At 46.6% G+C, this 15,130-nt stretch overlaps 1 protein-coding gene across 6 annotated transcripts in view; it reads right to left on the bottom strand.

Moving 5' to 3' along the window:
* Positions 1-15,130, bottom strand: part of LOC119966976 (dynein heavy chain 8, axonemal-like) — a 1,648,910-nt gene that overhangs the window by 1,068,215 nt on the left and 565,565 nt on the right. For all 6 annotated transcript variants that reach the window (XM_038798944.1, XM_038798946.1, XM_038798947.1 and 3 more), the window contains 2 exons: positions 14,260-14,340; positions 8,472-8,588 (listed from right to left, as the gene is read on the bottom strand). In XM_038798944.1, the coding sequence (XP_038654872.1) occupies positions 8,472-8,588; positions 14,260-14,340 (198 nt within the window). The remainder of the gene's footprint in view (positions 1-8,471; positions 8,589-14,259; positions 14,341-15,130) is intronic.

Genomic DNA, 15,130 nt, shown 5'->3' with positions numbered 1-15,130 from the left:
TATTTGGAGTTTAGATGAATATCATGTGGTACGGGAATTGAACCCACATTGCTGCCTTGTTTTGCATTACAAGCCAGCTGTTTAGCCCACTGTGCTAAACCAGCCACTAATGCCCACATGCTCCCTCCCATTTCTGCACTGCTGGCCCTGTCACTGCATGGGGGCCTCTGACCTTGGTGCCTGTGCGATGCAAGGGGTACTGTCAGCTGGCGTTTCCCTTGCCTGGAGTATGCTCTGCCGCCTCCGTCCCGGGCCCCGTAGGGGCTACTCTGGGCATGTTGCCCTGGTTGGGCTGCCAGCGGGTGGGTGTGGCAGAGGCTGGGGTTGGGGGGGGGGGTGGAGCAACCATATGGCCGGTCACTCTACAGAACCAGGGGTCAAGGTGGGTGGTCAGTGGGTGCGCAACAAGATGGCAGCCTTGCAGGCCACAGTAATGGCGGTCCATGACTGGACACCGCCCCAGCCTTTTGGGGGTCACCACGGCCACTTGGTCTGTTCCCCCATTACCCCCCCTCCCCCAGCCGTGGCCCGACTCCTCCTCACCCCAGCCAGCCCAGCTAGTGTCCTGTCCGGCAGCCAACGGTCGCTCCTCTCTGTGCCCTACCTCCTCTCTCCCTCATCAGCTGCGACGATGGTTTCACAAGTTAAAAAAACACAAGTGAACCACGCGCCGGGAACTCGGCCCATCGGAGGCGGAGAATCGCGGAGGCCCGGGAGAATACCGAGTCGGACCCGCTAATGACATGCAAACGATATATGTGCGTTCTGGAATGTATTAACACCGCTATCGAGGTGACGGAGGATTGCAATTTGCCGTCAAATCGGCGCCTGCCATGATTTTAGCTTCCGAACATATTCTCCAACCAACCGCGTTTCCCGATTTTTAAGTCAGCCAACGGAGAATCCCGCCCAAAGAGTATCGCAAACAAAGTAAATGAGCTAGGGCGAGACTTCCGGTGACGGCGGGCGGGAGGCAGCTGCACACTTGAGAGCTCCCACTCGGGAATAGGAATTTCAGAGTTTTAACACCCGATCCTGGCGGCAAAGGAGGCTGAAAAGGCTGTAAGAAGGCACAGGGAGAAGAAATAGGAGAAAAACGGCAGTGGAAAAGGGGGTTAACGGAAGTCCGCCGGGGAGTGAAAAAGTCAGCGCAGGAACTGTAAGGAAAGCGGAGGCTGGAGCACCAGGGGAGGCTGCATCGCTCACTGCAGAAGAAATGACCAAGGTGATGGCTGTGGAACTTGATAAAACAGTTCACAAAACGATGAAGCGATGCAGGAGATAGGAGCAGTATTGAAAGGAGTATTGGAGAAGGCGATAGCCCTGGTGAGGGCGGCGGCATCAGGCGCAGCGACGGAGGTGGCAGGAGCAAGGTGAGACACTGAAGGAAGTGGAAGAGGCATTATCGCAGCACAGTGATCAACTCACCTCGATGGGGAAGAAGTTGCGGAGGGTGAGCCAAAATGGAAGACCTGGAAAACAGATCCAGGTGACAGCATCTGAGGATTGGGGGTCGGCCCGAAGCCAACGGAGTATTTTGCCACGATTTTGGCGAAGCTGTTGGGGAAGGAGGACGATCCCTCCCGATATCGGGCTCATCGGTCGTGTAGGCCTCTACCAAAGGCGAGTGAGCGGCCAAGAGTAGTGACTATTTGTTTCCGAAAGTATAGCATGAAGGAGAAAGTCCTGTGCTGGGCAAAGAAGAAGCGGGTGGTGCAGTGGGCTGGAGCTGGCATACGCATATACCAGGACTTTACGGTGGAGCTGGCGAGGAGGCGGGCTGCCTTTAGCCAGGTGAAGAAGGCACTGTACACCAGCAAGGTGCAGTGCGGCATAGTATATCCAGCTAAGTTGAGGGTGACCTACTGATGCACTATCAATTACGAGACGAGAGTAGAGTGTAATCGAGGCTTTATTATGCAGAGGTGTGTAGCCTCCCGCAGTTGCTGCCGAAATGGCCGCAACTCGGAGAGCCCACACATTTATACTCCGCCTAAAGGGCGGACACAGCAGGCAGGGATCTAACCCTGTAGCTGTCGTACAAGGTCCTACTGTAATACACTTCATAGGCGGTACATACAATACAACAGTGGTGACTACCACATTCACCCCCTGTTAAAAAAAAGAGTCCGGCAGGGGTGGTGGAATGCTATTTACATGTAGGCTTTTAACATTTTAGGAACAGTTCATAAATTCAGACGATCGGGCGCCTTGATCCGTCGTTGCAAGTGCTGCAGTCTCGGTGGTGATTCAGGCGTCGGTTCGGTTGTCGGTGACTCCGGGAGCGTGTCGACCTCATGTTCATCCCCGGGTGGGACCAAGGGGAGGACGGATCGTCCTGGAGCGGGGGCTGTGGTGGGGTGCGCTGGGGGAGGGAGGGTGGCGCCGGGGCAGGGGGGGGCGTGTGGGGACCCAGCTGGTGCCAGGACCTTGAGGGGTACCGTGTCTTGGCGGCCATCGGGGTAGGCTACGTAGGCGTACTGCGGGTTTGCGTGAAGAAGCTGTACCCTCTCAACCAACGGGTCAGCCTTGTGGAGCCACACGTGCTTGGGGAGGAGAACGGGACCTGGAGCTGCCAGCCACGTTGGCAGCGAAACCCCGGAGGTGGACTTCCTGGGGAAGGCAAAGAGGCGTTCATGGGGAGTTTGGTTAGTCGCCGTGCAAAGGAGCGACCGAGTAGAGTGGAGGGCGTTGGGGAGGACCTCCTGCCAGCGGGAGGCCGGGAGATTTCTGGACCGCAGGGCCAGCTAGACGGCCTTCCAGACTGTCCCATTCTCCCGCTCCACCTGTCCGTTTCCCCAGGGGTTGTAGCTGGTCGTCCTGCTCGAGGCAATGCCCCTGCTGAGCAAGTACTGGCGCAGCTCATCGCTCATAAATGAGGATCCCCAGTCGCTGTGGATGTAGGCGGGGAAACCAAACAGCGAAGATGGTGTTGAGGGCTTTGATGGCGGTGGCAGATGTCATATCGGGGTATGGGACGCCGAAGGGGAATCTGGAATATTCGTCGACCACGTTAAGAAAGTACGTGTTTCGATCGGTGAAGGGGAGGTGCCATTTGAAATCCACGCTGAGGCATTCAAAGGGGCGGAAGGCCTTCACCAGGTGCGCTCAATCTGGCCGGTAGAAGTGCGGTTTACACTCCGCACAGACCTGGCAGTCTCTGGTGATAGCCCTGACTTCCTCGATGGAGTAGGGCAGATTGCGGGCCTTTATGAAGTGATAAAAATGGGTGGCCCCTGGGTGACAGAGATCGTCATGCAGGGTTTGTAGTCGGTCCACTTGTGCGCTGGCACATGTACCTCGGGATAGGGCATTGGGGGGCTCGTTCAGCATTCCGGGGCGATACAAAATCTCGTAATTGTAGGTGGAGAGCTTGATCCTCCACCTCAAGATTTTATCATTTTTGATCTTACCCCGCTGTGTGTTGTTGAACATGAAGGCAACCGACCGTTGGTCAGTGAGGAGAGTGAAGCATAGTTGTCCGCATAGTTAGGGACCCACTGGGCATACGAGAAGAAGCCCAGGCATCGTTTGAGGGCCTTGGGGCAGTGGGGGAGTGGGAGTTCCATGAGGGGGTGCATGCGATCGGGGTCAGGCCCTAGGACTCCGTTTTAAACCACATAGCCGAGGATGGCTAATCGGTTCATGCTGAAGACGCACTTCTCCTTGTTGTAGGTTAGGTTGAGGACTTTGGCGGTGTGGAGGAATTTGGAAAGGTCGTGGTCCTGCTGGTCGTGGCCGTAGATGGTGACGTTATCCAGGTATGGAAAGGTGGTCCGCAGTCCGCACCGGTCAACCATTTGGTCCATCTCCCGTTGGAAGACCGAGACCCCGTTAGTGACGCGAAAGTGGACCCTAAGGAAGTGGTAAAGGCGGCTGTCCGCTTCAAACGCGGTGTAGGGGTGGTCTGCCTTGCGGATGGTGAGCTGATAGTAGGCAGATTTCAGGTCCACTGTCGAGAAGACCCGGTACTGTGCAATCTGATTGACAATATCAGATATGCGTGGGAGGGGGTACACGTCGAGCTGCGTGTACCGATTGATGATCTGACTGTAGTCAACGACCATCCTGTTTTTCTCCCCAGTTTTCACAACTACCACTTGGGCTCTCCAGGGGCTGTTGCTGGCCTCGATAATACCTTCCAGCAGCAGCTGCTGGACCTCAGACCTGATGAAGGTCCTGTCCTGGGCGCTGTACCGTCTGCTCCTGGTGGCGACGGGTTTGCAATCCGAGGTGAGGTTTGTGAATAGGGAAGGCTCACTGGCCTATAATTACCCGCTCTCTGCCTCCCTCCTTTTTAAAACAGTGGTGTCATGTTTGCTAATTTCCAATCTGCCGGGACCACCCCAAAGTCTAGTGAATTTTGGTAAATTATCACGAGTGCATTTGCAATTTTCCTAGCCATTTCTTTTAGCACTCTGGGATGCATTCCATCAGGGCCAGAAGACATGTCTACCTTTAGCCACATTAGCTTGCCCATCACTACCTCCTTAGTGATAACAATCCTTTCAAGGTCTCCACCTGTCTTGGCCTCATTTCTATCAGTCGCTGGCATGTTATTTGTGTCTTCCACTGTGAAGACCGACCCAAAAAACCTGTTCAGTTCCTCAGCCATTTCCTCATCTCCAATTATTAAAACTCCCTTCTCATCCTCTAAAGGACCAATATTTACCTGAGCCACTCTTTTTTGTTTTATATATTTGTAGAAAGTTTTACTATCTGTTTTTATATTCTGAGCAAGTTTACTCTCATAATCTATCTTACTCTTCTTTATAGCTTTTTTAGTAGCTTTTTGTTGCTCCCTAAAGATTTCCCACTCCTCTAGTCTCCCACTAATCTTTGGCACTTTGTATGCTTTTTCCTACAATTTGATACTCTCCCTTATTTCCTTAGATATCCATGGTCAATTTTCCCTCTTTCTACCGTCCTTTCTTTTTGTTGGTATAAACGTTTTTACCAAATTTCACCAAAATTCACTAGACTCTGGGGTGGTCCCGGTGGATTGGAAATTAGCAAACGTGACACCACTGTTTAAAAAAGGAGGTAGGCAGAGAGCGGGAAATTATAGGCCAGTGAGCTTAACTTCGGTAGTAGGGAAGATGCTGGAATCTATCATCAAGGAAGAAATAACGAGGCACCTGGACAGAAATTGTCCCATTGGGCAGACGCAGCATGGGTTCATAAAGGGCAGGTCATGCCTAACTAATTTAGTGGAATTTTTTGAGGACATTACCAGTGCAGTAGATAACGGGGAGCCAATGGATGTGGTATATCTGGATTTCCAGAAAGCCTTTGACAAGGTGCCACACAAAAGGTTGCTGCATAAGTTAAAGATGCATGGCATTAAGGGTAAAGTAGTAGCATGGATAGAGGATTGGTTAATTAATAGAAAGCAAAGAGTGGGGATTAATGGGTGTTTCTCTGGTTGGCAATCAGTAGCTAGTGGTGTCCCTCAGGGATCAGTGTTGGGCCCACAATTTTTCACAATTTACATAGATGATTTGGAGTTGGGGACCAAGGGCAATGTGTCCAAGTTTGCAGATGACACTAAGATGAGTGGTAAAGCGAAAAGTGCAGAGGATACTGGAAGTCTGCAGAGGGGTTTGGATAGGTTAAGTGAATGGGCTAGGGTCTGGCAGATGGAATACAATGTTGAAAAATGTGAGGTTATCCATTTTGGTAGGAATAACAGCAAACGGGATTATTATTTAAACGATAAAATATTAAAGCATGCCGGTGTGCAGAGAGACCTGGGTGTGCTAGTGCATGAGTCACAGAAAGTTGGTTTACAGGTGCAACAGGTGATTAAGAAGGCAAATGGAATTTTGTCCTTCATTGCTAGAGGGATGGAGTTTAAGACTAGGGAGGATATGTTGCAATTGTATAAGGTGTTAGTGAGGCCACACCTGGAGTATTGTGTTCAGTTTTGGTCTCCTTACTTGAGAAAGGACGTACTGGCACTGGAGGGTGTGCATAGGAGATTCACTAGGTTAATCCCAGAGCTGAAGGGGTTCGATTATGAGGCGAGGTTGAGTAGACTGGGACTGTACTCGTTGGAATTTAGAAGGATGAGGGGGGGGATCTTATAGAAACATTTAAAATTATGAAGGGAATAGATAGGATAGATGCGGGCAGGTTGTTTCGGGCCGGAAAATGGAGCTGAGTCCACAAAAGATCAGCCATGATCTCATTGAATGGCGGAGCAGGCTCGAGGGGCCAGATGGCCTACTCCTGCTCCTAGTTCTTATGTTATGTTCTTTGCTGAACACTGTGAAAAATCGCTTGGAAGGTTCTCCACTGTTCCTCAACTGTTCCACCATAAAGACTTTGCTCTCAGTCTACCTTAGCTAGTTCTTCTCTCATCCCATTATAATCTCCTTTGTTTAAGCACAAAACACAAGTATTTGATTTTACCTTCTCAACCTCCATCTGTACTTTAAATTCCACCATATTATGATCGCTCCTTCTGAGAGGATCCCTAACTATGAGATCATTAATCAACCCTGTCTCATTACACAGGACCAGATCTAGGACCGCTGTTCCCTTGTAGGTTCCATTACATACTGTTCTAGTAAAATAACGCGGATACATTCTATAAACTCCTCCTGAAGGCTGCCTTGACAGACCTGGTTAAACCAATCGACATGTAGATTAAAATCCTCCATGATAACTGCTGTACCATTTCTACATGCATCCGTTATTTCTTTGTTTATTGCCTGCCCCACCATAATGTTACTATTTGGTGGCCTATAGACTATTCCTATCAGTGACTTTTTCGCCTAACTATTCCTGATTTCCACTCAATTGGATTCAATCTTATGCTCCATAGCACCGATGTCATCCCTTACTATTGCCCGGATGTCATCGTTAAATAGGAGAGCTTCACCACCTCCCTTACCATCCATTCTGTCCTTCCAAATAGTTTGATACCCTCGGATATTTAACTCCCAGTCATGACCATCCTTTAACCATGTTTCAGTAACGGCCACTAAATCAGTCATTCATGATGATTTGCGCCATCAACTCATTTACCTTATTTCGAATACTATGAGCATTCAGGTAAAGTACACTTATGTTGGCTCTTTTACCTCTGTTTTGAATCTTGACACCTCCATCAGTAACCTCTCCTAAGTTATACTTTCTCTTAACTTTTCTCCTAATTTTCCTTGTTGTTGAACCGATATCGTCATGTAACAACCTTTCGCGTCGCTTACCATTAATGTTTTTACTTCCCGTTTTATTCCTTTCAGTATTACTATTCACTGAGTTCCCCTCAGTCACTGTACCTTGTACTGTCACCGTTTTTGATTGGCTTCTCTGCCTTACACTTTCCCCCTTACTTCCTTTTGCTTCTGTCCCTGTTTTATTACCTTCCAGATTCTTGCATCGGTTCCCATGTCAGCCTCCTTGTGACAATAAAGATTATTATTATTATTATTAGGGGCAATTTGGCATGGCCAATTCGCCTAACCTGCACATCTTTGGGCTGTGGAAGGAAATGGGTGCACCCGGAGAAAACCCATACAGACACAGGGAAAAAGTGCAAACACCACACAGACACTCACCCGAGGCCAGAATTGAACCTGGAAACCCTTGGGCTGTGGTTTTCGGTTGGGGAACGTACGCACTACCTTCTTTGGCATGCAATCTTCTGCACACTTGCGGATGAAGTCTGTGATGGTGGTGGCATACTCATTTAGTTTGGCCACTGAGTTCTTGCAGTAAGATGCTGCAAAGTTCACACTGAAAGGAACCATTGCTCAACCTAAACTCCCCTCAGAGGGGAGTTCGCCAAGTTCCTGTATTTAAAATGGTGCTGTTATGATGTTATAATGGCGTAGGCAGACTTTTGAGCATGGGGGAATATTGCTGTGCGGAAGGTGTGGAGGCCCAATAATAAAATACAAAGTTATTGAATTGAGGTTCCTGAAGTTGCCTGGTAGGAACCCCATTACGTCACTACGAGTGGGGCAATCGCGAAGAGAGTTCCTGCCGACAGACAACACGATTTGGGCCTCTCTTGAGTTTACCCACTGCCATTTCCATTTAATAATATTTATTAGTGCCACAAGGAGGCTTCCATTAACACTGCAATAAAGTTACTGTGAAAATCCCCTAGTCGCCACAGGTACACAGAAGGAGAATTCAAAATGTGCAATTCACCTAACAAGCACATCTTTCGGGACTTATACCCGATGCAAATGGAAACACAAAATGCTGGTCTATATAATGGCCATTTCCTATATTCAATATATTTAGCCAAATATCTTCAAAATACTTTGCTCACCTATCTTCTTACACTCCCCTGCAAAAATATATTGCAATTACAGGCAGCCTTTCATCTGACTCTTGTATATATGCTGATAGCCAAGTTGTATCTAATTCCCAAATTCAAATGTGATGTTCTTTTTGCACTGTTTTTATCCTATAGTTTAATAGGCAAAAGTAAAGTTTTTGACAAATAGTCTTACTGTCTTGAGCAATGCAGCCAATTCATCTGTGGCTGCATCTACATCAGTGAAGTACTGGTCAAGTGTTATTGCTGACCAATTCAATGAAGTGACTCCTTGTCTCAGAACCGATTCAATCTAAAGGAAAGAACAATGAGCTCATGGACATGAAATTATCAAGAACGATTCTCAAATATAAAAACTATTATCATTGATACCTGCTTCATCTTTTCTTTACCTCACTTATTATATATTGGGCAGCACAGTAGCACAAGTGGATAGCACAGTGGCTTCACAGCGCCAGGGTCCCAGGTTCGATTCCCTGCTGGCTCACTGTCTGTGCGGAGTCTGCACATTCTCCCCGTGTCTGCATGGGTTTCCTCCGGGTGCTCCGGTTTCCTCCCACAGTCTACAGACGTGCAGGTTAGGTGGAATGGCCATTATAACCAAAAAAGGTTAGGAGGAGTTATTGGGTTATGGGGACAGGGTGGAAGTGAGGGCTTAATGTGGGTTGGTGCAGACTTAATGGACCGAATGGCCTCCTTCTACACTGTATGTTCTATGTTCTATGTAAGAGCCAATATTTAATATGTGCATTAAGTTACTTTGAAAAATTGGAAATATAATTTTTATCACAAGTATCAGAATTTATCCAACCAATATCAGGAAGCAGAAATTAAGAACATAAACATATTTATCTCAATCATGACTGGCGACTGCTTTTCCCTGCTTTAGTCAGCCGCTTTTAAGTCTGGATTGGGGGCCAGGGCCGGGGGATGGAGGTGACGAGGAAACGTGTCGAGTGGCCGGGGTGACCCTCCGCGGGACTGGGGCAGGGTCCAGGCACAGACCGCCATTGCCATAGTGCCAGCCGACGATACCCCTGGCATCAGGTACAGGCGCCAGAGGCCCTCACGGTGCCATGCACTAATGGCATGTGGGCGCAGAGCGCGCAGTGCCAACCGAGGTCACCATGTAGCCCATTGTAGTTGTTGGGTATGGGGCTACGCACCATGCTGACATGTAGCAGCATTGGGCAGCAATGTAGCACAGTGGTTAGCACAGTTGCTTCCCAGTTCTAGGCCCATGCTCAATTCCGGTCTCGGTCACTGTCTGTGCGGATCCGGTCTGCATGTTCTCCCCGTGTCTGCGTGGGTTTCCTCTGGGCGCTCCCACAGTCCAAAGATTTGTGGGTTAGGTGGATTGGCGATGCTAAATTGTCCTTGGTGTCCAAAAAGATTAAGTCGGGTTACTGTGTTATGGGGATAGGCTTGGGCTTGAGTAGGGTGCTCTTTCCAAGGGCTGCAGCAGACTTGATGGGCAGAATGACCTCCTTCTGCACTGTAAATTCGATGATCAATGATATATGTCAGCCTTGCACCTCCTGCAGACAATGGATATTGGAATTCAACCAGCAATTTAGCCTTCCTGCTAGTCACCACAGCTCTGGGGAATGCCCTGGAACGGTAGGAGCTGGTGTTGCCCTCCCTTCTTAAACAGAGATCCCTCCTGTTCGAATACTGATGGCAATGCCCCATGAAATGGAACTCCTCTTTCCTGCACCACTCCTTTAGCCTGCTTTCCTAATTTTCTCAGCCCTATGCCAATTTGCACGTGACTCGAGTAGTAATCCAGAGATTATAATCCTTGATGACCCGTTCTTTAATTTAGTTTCTAGTGCCTGATAATCCTCCAACAGGTTCTCTTTCCTAGTCTTGCCTATGTTGTTTGTCCCAACGTGAAACACAACAACTGGATCCTCCCCCTCACGCTCCAGTATCCTTTCAAGCCGGTCAGAGGTGGCCCTCACCCTGCCACCGGGCAGGCAACATACCATGCGGGTCTTGCAATCCTCCTTACAAAGTTTGCTATCAATCCCCCAAATTATAGAATCCCCGACAACTACCACTTGTCTTTTTCTCCCAGCTAGCTCATCCCCCCTCCAACCCTTTTCCTCATCCACACAGGAAGCAATACCTCATACCTGTTACACAAGGTCAAGAGCTGAGGCTCCTCCGTTCTTGAATTCAGGATCCCTCTACTTGCCTCGCTTGCAGTCAACACACCCTGCTATCCCTGACCACTGACCGACTTTGAGATCCTTCTTTTTTTTTGGAAATGTTTTTTATTGTACTTTGAGATACTTAATCTAAGATGTGTGACCGCCTCCTGAAACAAAGTTCCTGAAACAAAGCACTGAAAAAACAGCTTTGACAAAGGGTCATCTCGACTCGAAACGTTAGCTCTTTCCTCTCACTACAGATGCTGCCAGACCTGCTGAAATTTTCCAGCATTTTCTCTTTGGTTCCTAAAAGTGTCCAGGTCACTCTCCCCCTCCCGAATGTACCGCAGTGTCTGAAGCTAAGATTTCAGCACATCAATTCTGAGCCAAAGTTCCTTGAGCAACCAGATGTGTGTCACTGCAGCTCGCAATGGGATCTGCCAGTTCCCACATCATGCAGCTGCAGCACATCACCTGCCCAGCCATCTCTATCTAGTTAATTAATTAATTAATTCATTTTTCGGTGTTCTCCTTCAAAACCACCGATCCAAACCATGTGATCTCCAGGGAGAGAAGGAAAAAAAAAGAGTTAAAAACCCAGAGCCAATATAAGAAAGACTTCTGGGAAAATTCTTCTTCAAACCCTTGTGGCGATCAAAACGAGACCAGGAGATCACTGGCGGGATGATATTTAAAATAAATTCTCGCCTCTCTCCGCTGTATAAAAGAATTCTTGCCTCTCTCTCCACTGTTTAAAATCAACTCTCGCCTCTCTCACTCCGTTCTTTAAAATGAACTCGCACCTCCCTCTCTGCTGTTTAAAATGAACTCTCACCTCTCTCACTGCTGTATAAAATGAACTCTCGCCTCTCTCTTGATGTGTTGGGCAGGCTGGGTCGATGTGGACTGCACTTGATGCATTGTAGCGAGAGACATACCTCAAACACTTGATAAGATGCAACACAATTTTATTTAACGTCTGAACTACTATACATGTTCAACTGTTGACACTATGTTGACTTGACTGGAGACCTATTACTAGCCTGACCAGACTTAATAGCTACCGCATGGTGTTTGCACTGGCTAGCTCACGAACTCTGACTGTCTCAGTGACTGTGTCCAGAGAGAGTGGGAAACCTAGTGCCCTCTGGCTTTATAGTAGTAGTGTCCTGTCTGGTGATTGGCTGCTCTGTTCTGTGTGCTTACTGGTCATCCTGTGTGTCAATCACTGCCTGTCTGCACTCCATTACATACATAGAGGTATATTATGACATCTCTCTTTCTGGATAGAGATGTATAAAGTGAACTCTCACCTCTCTCTCTCTGTTGTTTAAAATTAACTCTTGCCTCTCGCCGCTGTATAAAATGAACTCTCACCTCTCTCTCCACTGTTTGAAATGAACTCAAACCTCTCTCTCCACTATTTAAAATGAACCCTTGCCTCTCTCTCCCCTGTTTGAAATGAACTCTCACCTCTCTCTCTCTCTCCGCTGTTTGAAATGAACTCTCACCTCTCTCTCTCTCCGCTGTTTGAAATGAACTCTCACCTCGCTCTCTCCGCTGTTTGAAATTAACTCTCACCTCGCTCTCTCGACTGTTTAAAATTACTCTCGCCTCTGGGCAGCACGGTAGCACAAGTGCATAGCATTGTGGCTTCACAGCGCCAGGGTCCCAGGTTCAATTCCCTGCTGGGTTGCTGTCTGTGCGGAGTCTGCACGTTCTCCCTGTGTCTGCGTGGGTTTTCTCCTGGTGCTCCGGTTTCCTCCCACAGTCGAAAGGTGTGCAGGTCAGGTGGATTGGCCATGATAAATTGCCCTTCGTGACCAAAAAGGTTAGGAGGGGTTATTGGGTTACGGGATAGGGTGGAAGTGAGGGCCTAAGTGGGTCGGTGCAGACTCGATGTGCCGAATGGCCTCCTTCTGCACTGTATGTTCTATGTTCTCTCTCTCTCCACTGTTGAAATGAACACTCACCACTCACCTCTCTCTCTCTGCTGTTTAAAATGACCTCTCACCTCTTTCTCTCTGCTGTTTAAAATACAGTAAGCTGCTAGTAAAAGACAGAAGGGTTGAGACCCAGAGGACACCGATTTAAAGTGATGAACAATGGAAAAACGACAACACAAAAGAAAATCTCTTCTATGCAGTACGTGACAAAGTATCACAAATTTGAACATAAGCCTTTTAACACTGCTACTATGCAGTGGCTATAGGATGCTGCCATCAGTCCAAAAGATGTGACTACTGCAGAATTGAGCACCATTTTTTATGAATTTCAGACGTAGGCTGTATTTCCCAGAAATTGGCTGATTGAATTAAACATGTCCCTCGGTTGCTCGTAACCAGAGTCTAGGCCTTGCTCAATCAGCCAGTGCTTGGAAACCCAAAAGAAAACATCCACTATTAAATGTAATATCGCAACTGAGCAGACTTGCTGACCAATCTTGACTGTACGAATAGGCTACACAGGGTAAGGATGGAAAATAGGTTTTTACAACAATCAATTGTTTTTTAATGTATTTTTAAAAATATTTTAGAGTATCCAATTATTTTTTTCCATTTCAGGGGCAATTTAGCATGGTCAATTCACCTCCCCTGCACATCTTTGGGTTGTGGGGGTGAGACCCATAGACACGGGGAGAATGTGCAAATTCCACACGGACAGAGACTTGGGTCCAGGATTGAATCTGGGTCCTCAGCGCCGTGAGGCAGCAGCGCTAACCACTGCGCCACCATGCCGCCCTACAAAAATTATCATTGTTGTTTTGGTCACTATGACTGAGACAAGCTTTCAAATCCATATTTTTATTGAATGACTTTAAATTCCACACTGTTGTGCTGTGATTTGAACCCTTGTCTCCTGTGCATTAGCCTGGGCCTCTGGATCACTTGTCCAGTAATCTGCTTTTCAGAATCGTAAGGAGTTTCAGTTTTGATTCTGCCAACACAAAGGGAGAACCCCCTCTCGCTATCCAGGAAGCCTGCTGTGAGTGCTGTATTTCTCCAGAAGTCCTGAAAGTGCTGTACTTCCCCAGAAAGCCTGTGAATGCTGCATTTCTAAACTACAGAAAAGCTGGGTGAATGTATGTACAGAGAAGACCATTTCAGGCTTAAAACAAAGAATTTAACCTGCATGCCTGATGTGGATAAAAGGTGTGCTAAAACCAAAATCTGAATGAAAGACCTTTTCCCCCTTTTCTTATTATTTTTGTATCCCTTTCCAGCACTCTGTGTTTGTTTGCCTTGTGTGTGTGTGTGTGTGTCGAGATTGCGGGGATGGGGAAAAGTTAAAGTTGGGAGTAAGGAATCAGTTGATATTTAACCAACTATATCTGCTGTGTATTTCATCATTTATTCTTATTATAACTAAACAGTAATTGTATTCAAACTTACAAACCTGGTAACTGTAATTATTGGGAAGCCAGGAGCCAAAGACTTGAGGCTTTTTTTGAATAAAAATGATTGGTTAATTCACTTGTGTTGTGACTCTGGGACCTGTGAGGCTGTAATTGACTGCGCTACCCAGGGTGTTGTGACAATAATAAATTTTAACTTAATCTTAACTTAAATCATTTTAATTAAAATATTAAAAAGTCAATGTCAACCATGAGAAAAGAAGGTTAAATTTATATTTTGATCATGAGAAAATATGGGATGCTACAGCTACTTTATCCGTTATTGGTATTTTTATACTGTATGAAATTAATTAAGACAATATTACCTGACTTTCCTTAGGTTCTAATCAAAACTTGTTTGTGAAGTGAGGATGTAAATATAGAAAAAGAAACCTATGTAATGTATAACTTACCTTTTTTATTTTTGGTGTTATCAATGTCACATACTCAGAAGGAATTCTTTGGCACACACTCTCAAAAGATTGGAGAACAGACTGAAAAAAAGTATTAAGTATTAAATGTATTTGGTTTCCATCAACAAACTCTAATTTAGAATTATTTTTCCATTGAAACATAAAGTAGAACCTGATCTTATGTATTAAATCTGCTGTGAATGGACAATTACCCATTTCATATTTAAATCTATGCTATTCATTACACTGAGGAAATGAAACGCAGTAAAGGATTGTTTGAAATCACAGCCCTGGAAATTCTGCCTATTTTGTGTTCAAATTTGAAGTTTGTAAGTGGGTTTCATTTGCATCAGAGGAACATAAAGACTGAATTAATTGTCCATCACCTTCGAGCTGCAATGAGGGCAGGGTATGCGAAGATAAGCTGGGAAGTCTCTCCCACAACCCCCTCAAACTCATCAGACAGAGTTTGTACTGCAAATGCCTGAGACGGCTAAACGTTTGTTGGACAATTGCCCTGCATTCAGAACCCTCACAAGTATGATACAAATGACAAACTTTGGATTGGTCTGTCTTACCAGAATAATTTAGAAGAACTAAAACCACTTCTAACCACTTCTAACTCCTGCATAACTATAGGATTAACCCTAACCCTACTGTTGCTCATTCTGGTGAGTGCGCTTTACACTCAATTGGCTCTGTTTTATTACTTAGCTGTAGAGTCGCTAGGTATCTTTATGATACCACCATGAGGTTCAAGTTCAAGTTCAGATTAATGACTCAATACACCAATTAGTAAGGGTTCAAAACAAGACACGTTTATTAATACACAGTTATTCGCTACTCATGCATATAATACTAAAAGACTAAA

Source organism: Scyliorhinus canicula, chromosome 6, assembly GCF_902713615.1.
Source record: "Scyliorhinus canicula chromosome 6, sScyCan1.1, whole genome shotgun sequence".
In the NCBI taxonomy this organism is placed as follows: Eukaryota; Metazoa; Chordata; class Chondrichthyes; order Carcharhiniformes; family Scyliorhinidae; genus Scyliorhinus; species Scyliorhinus canicula.
Note: the sequence above shows the minus strand (reverse complement) of the source record. Positions and strands in the feature narration are given on the sequence as shown.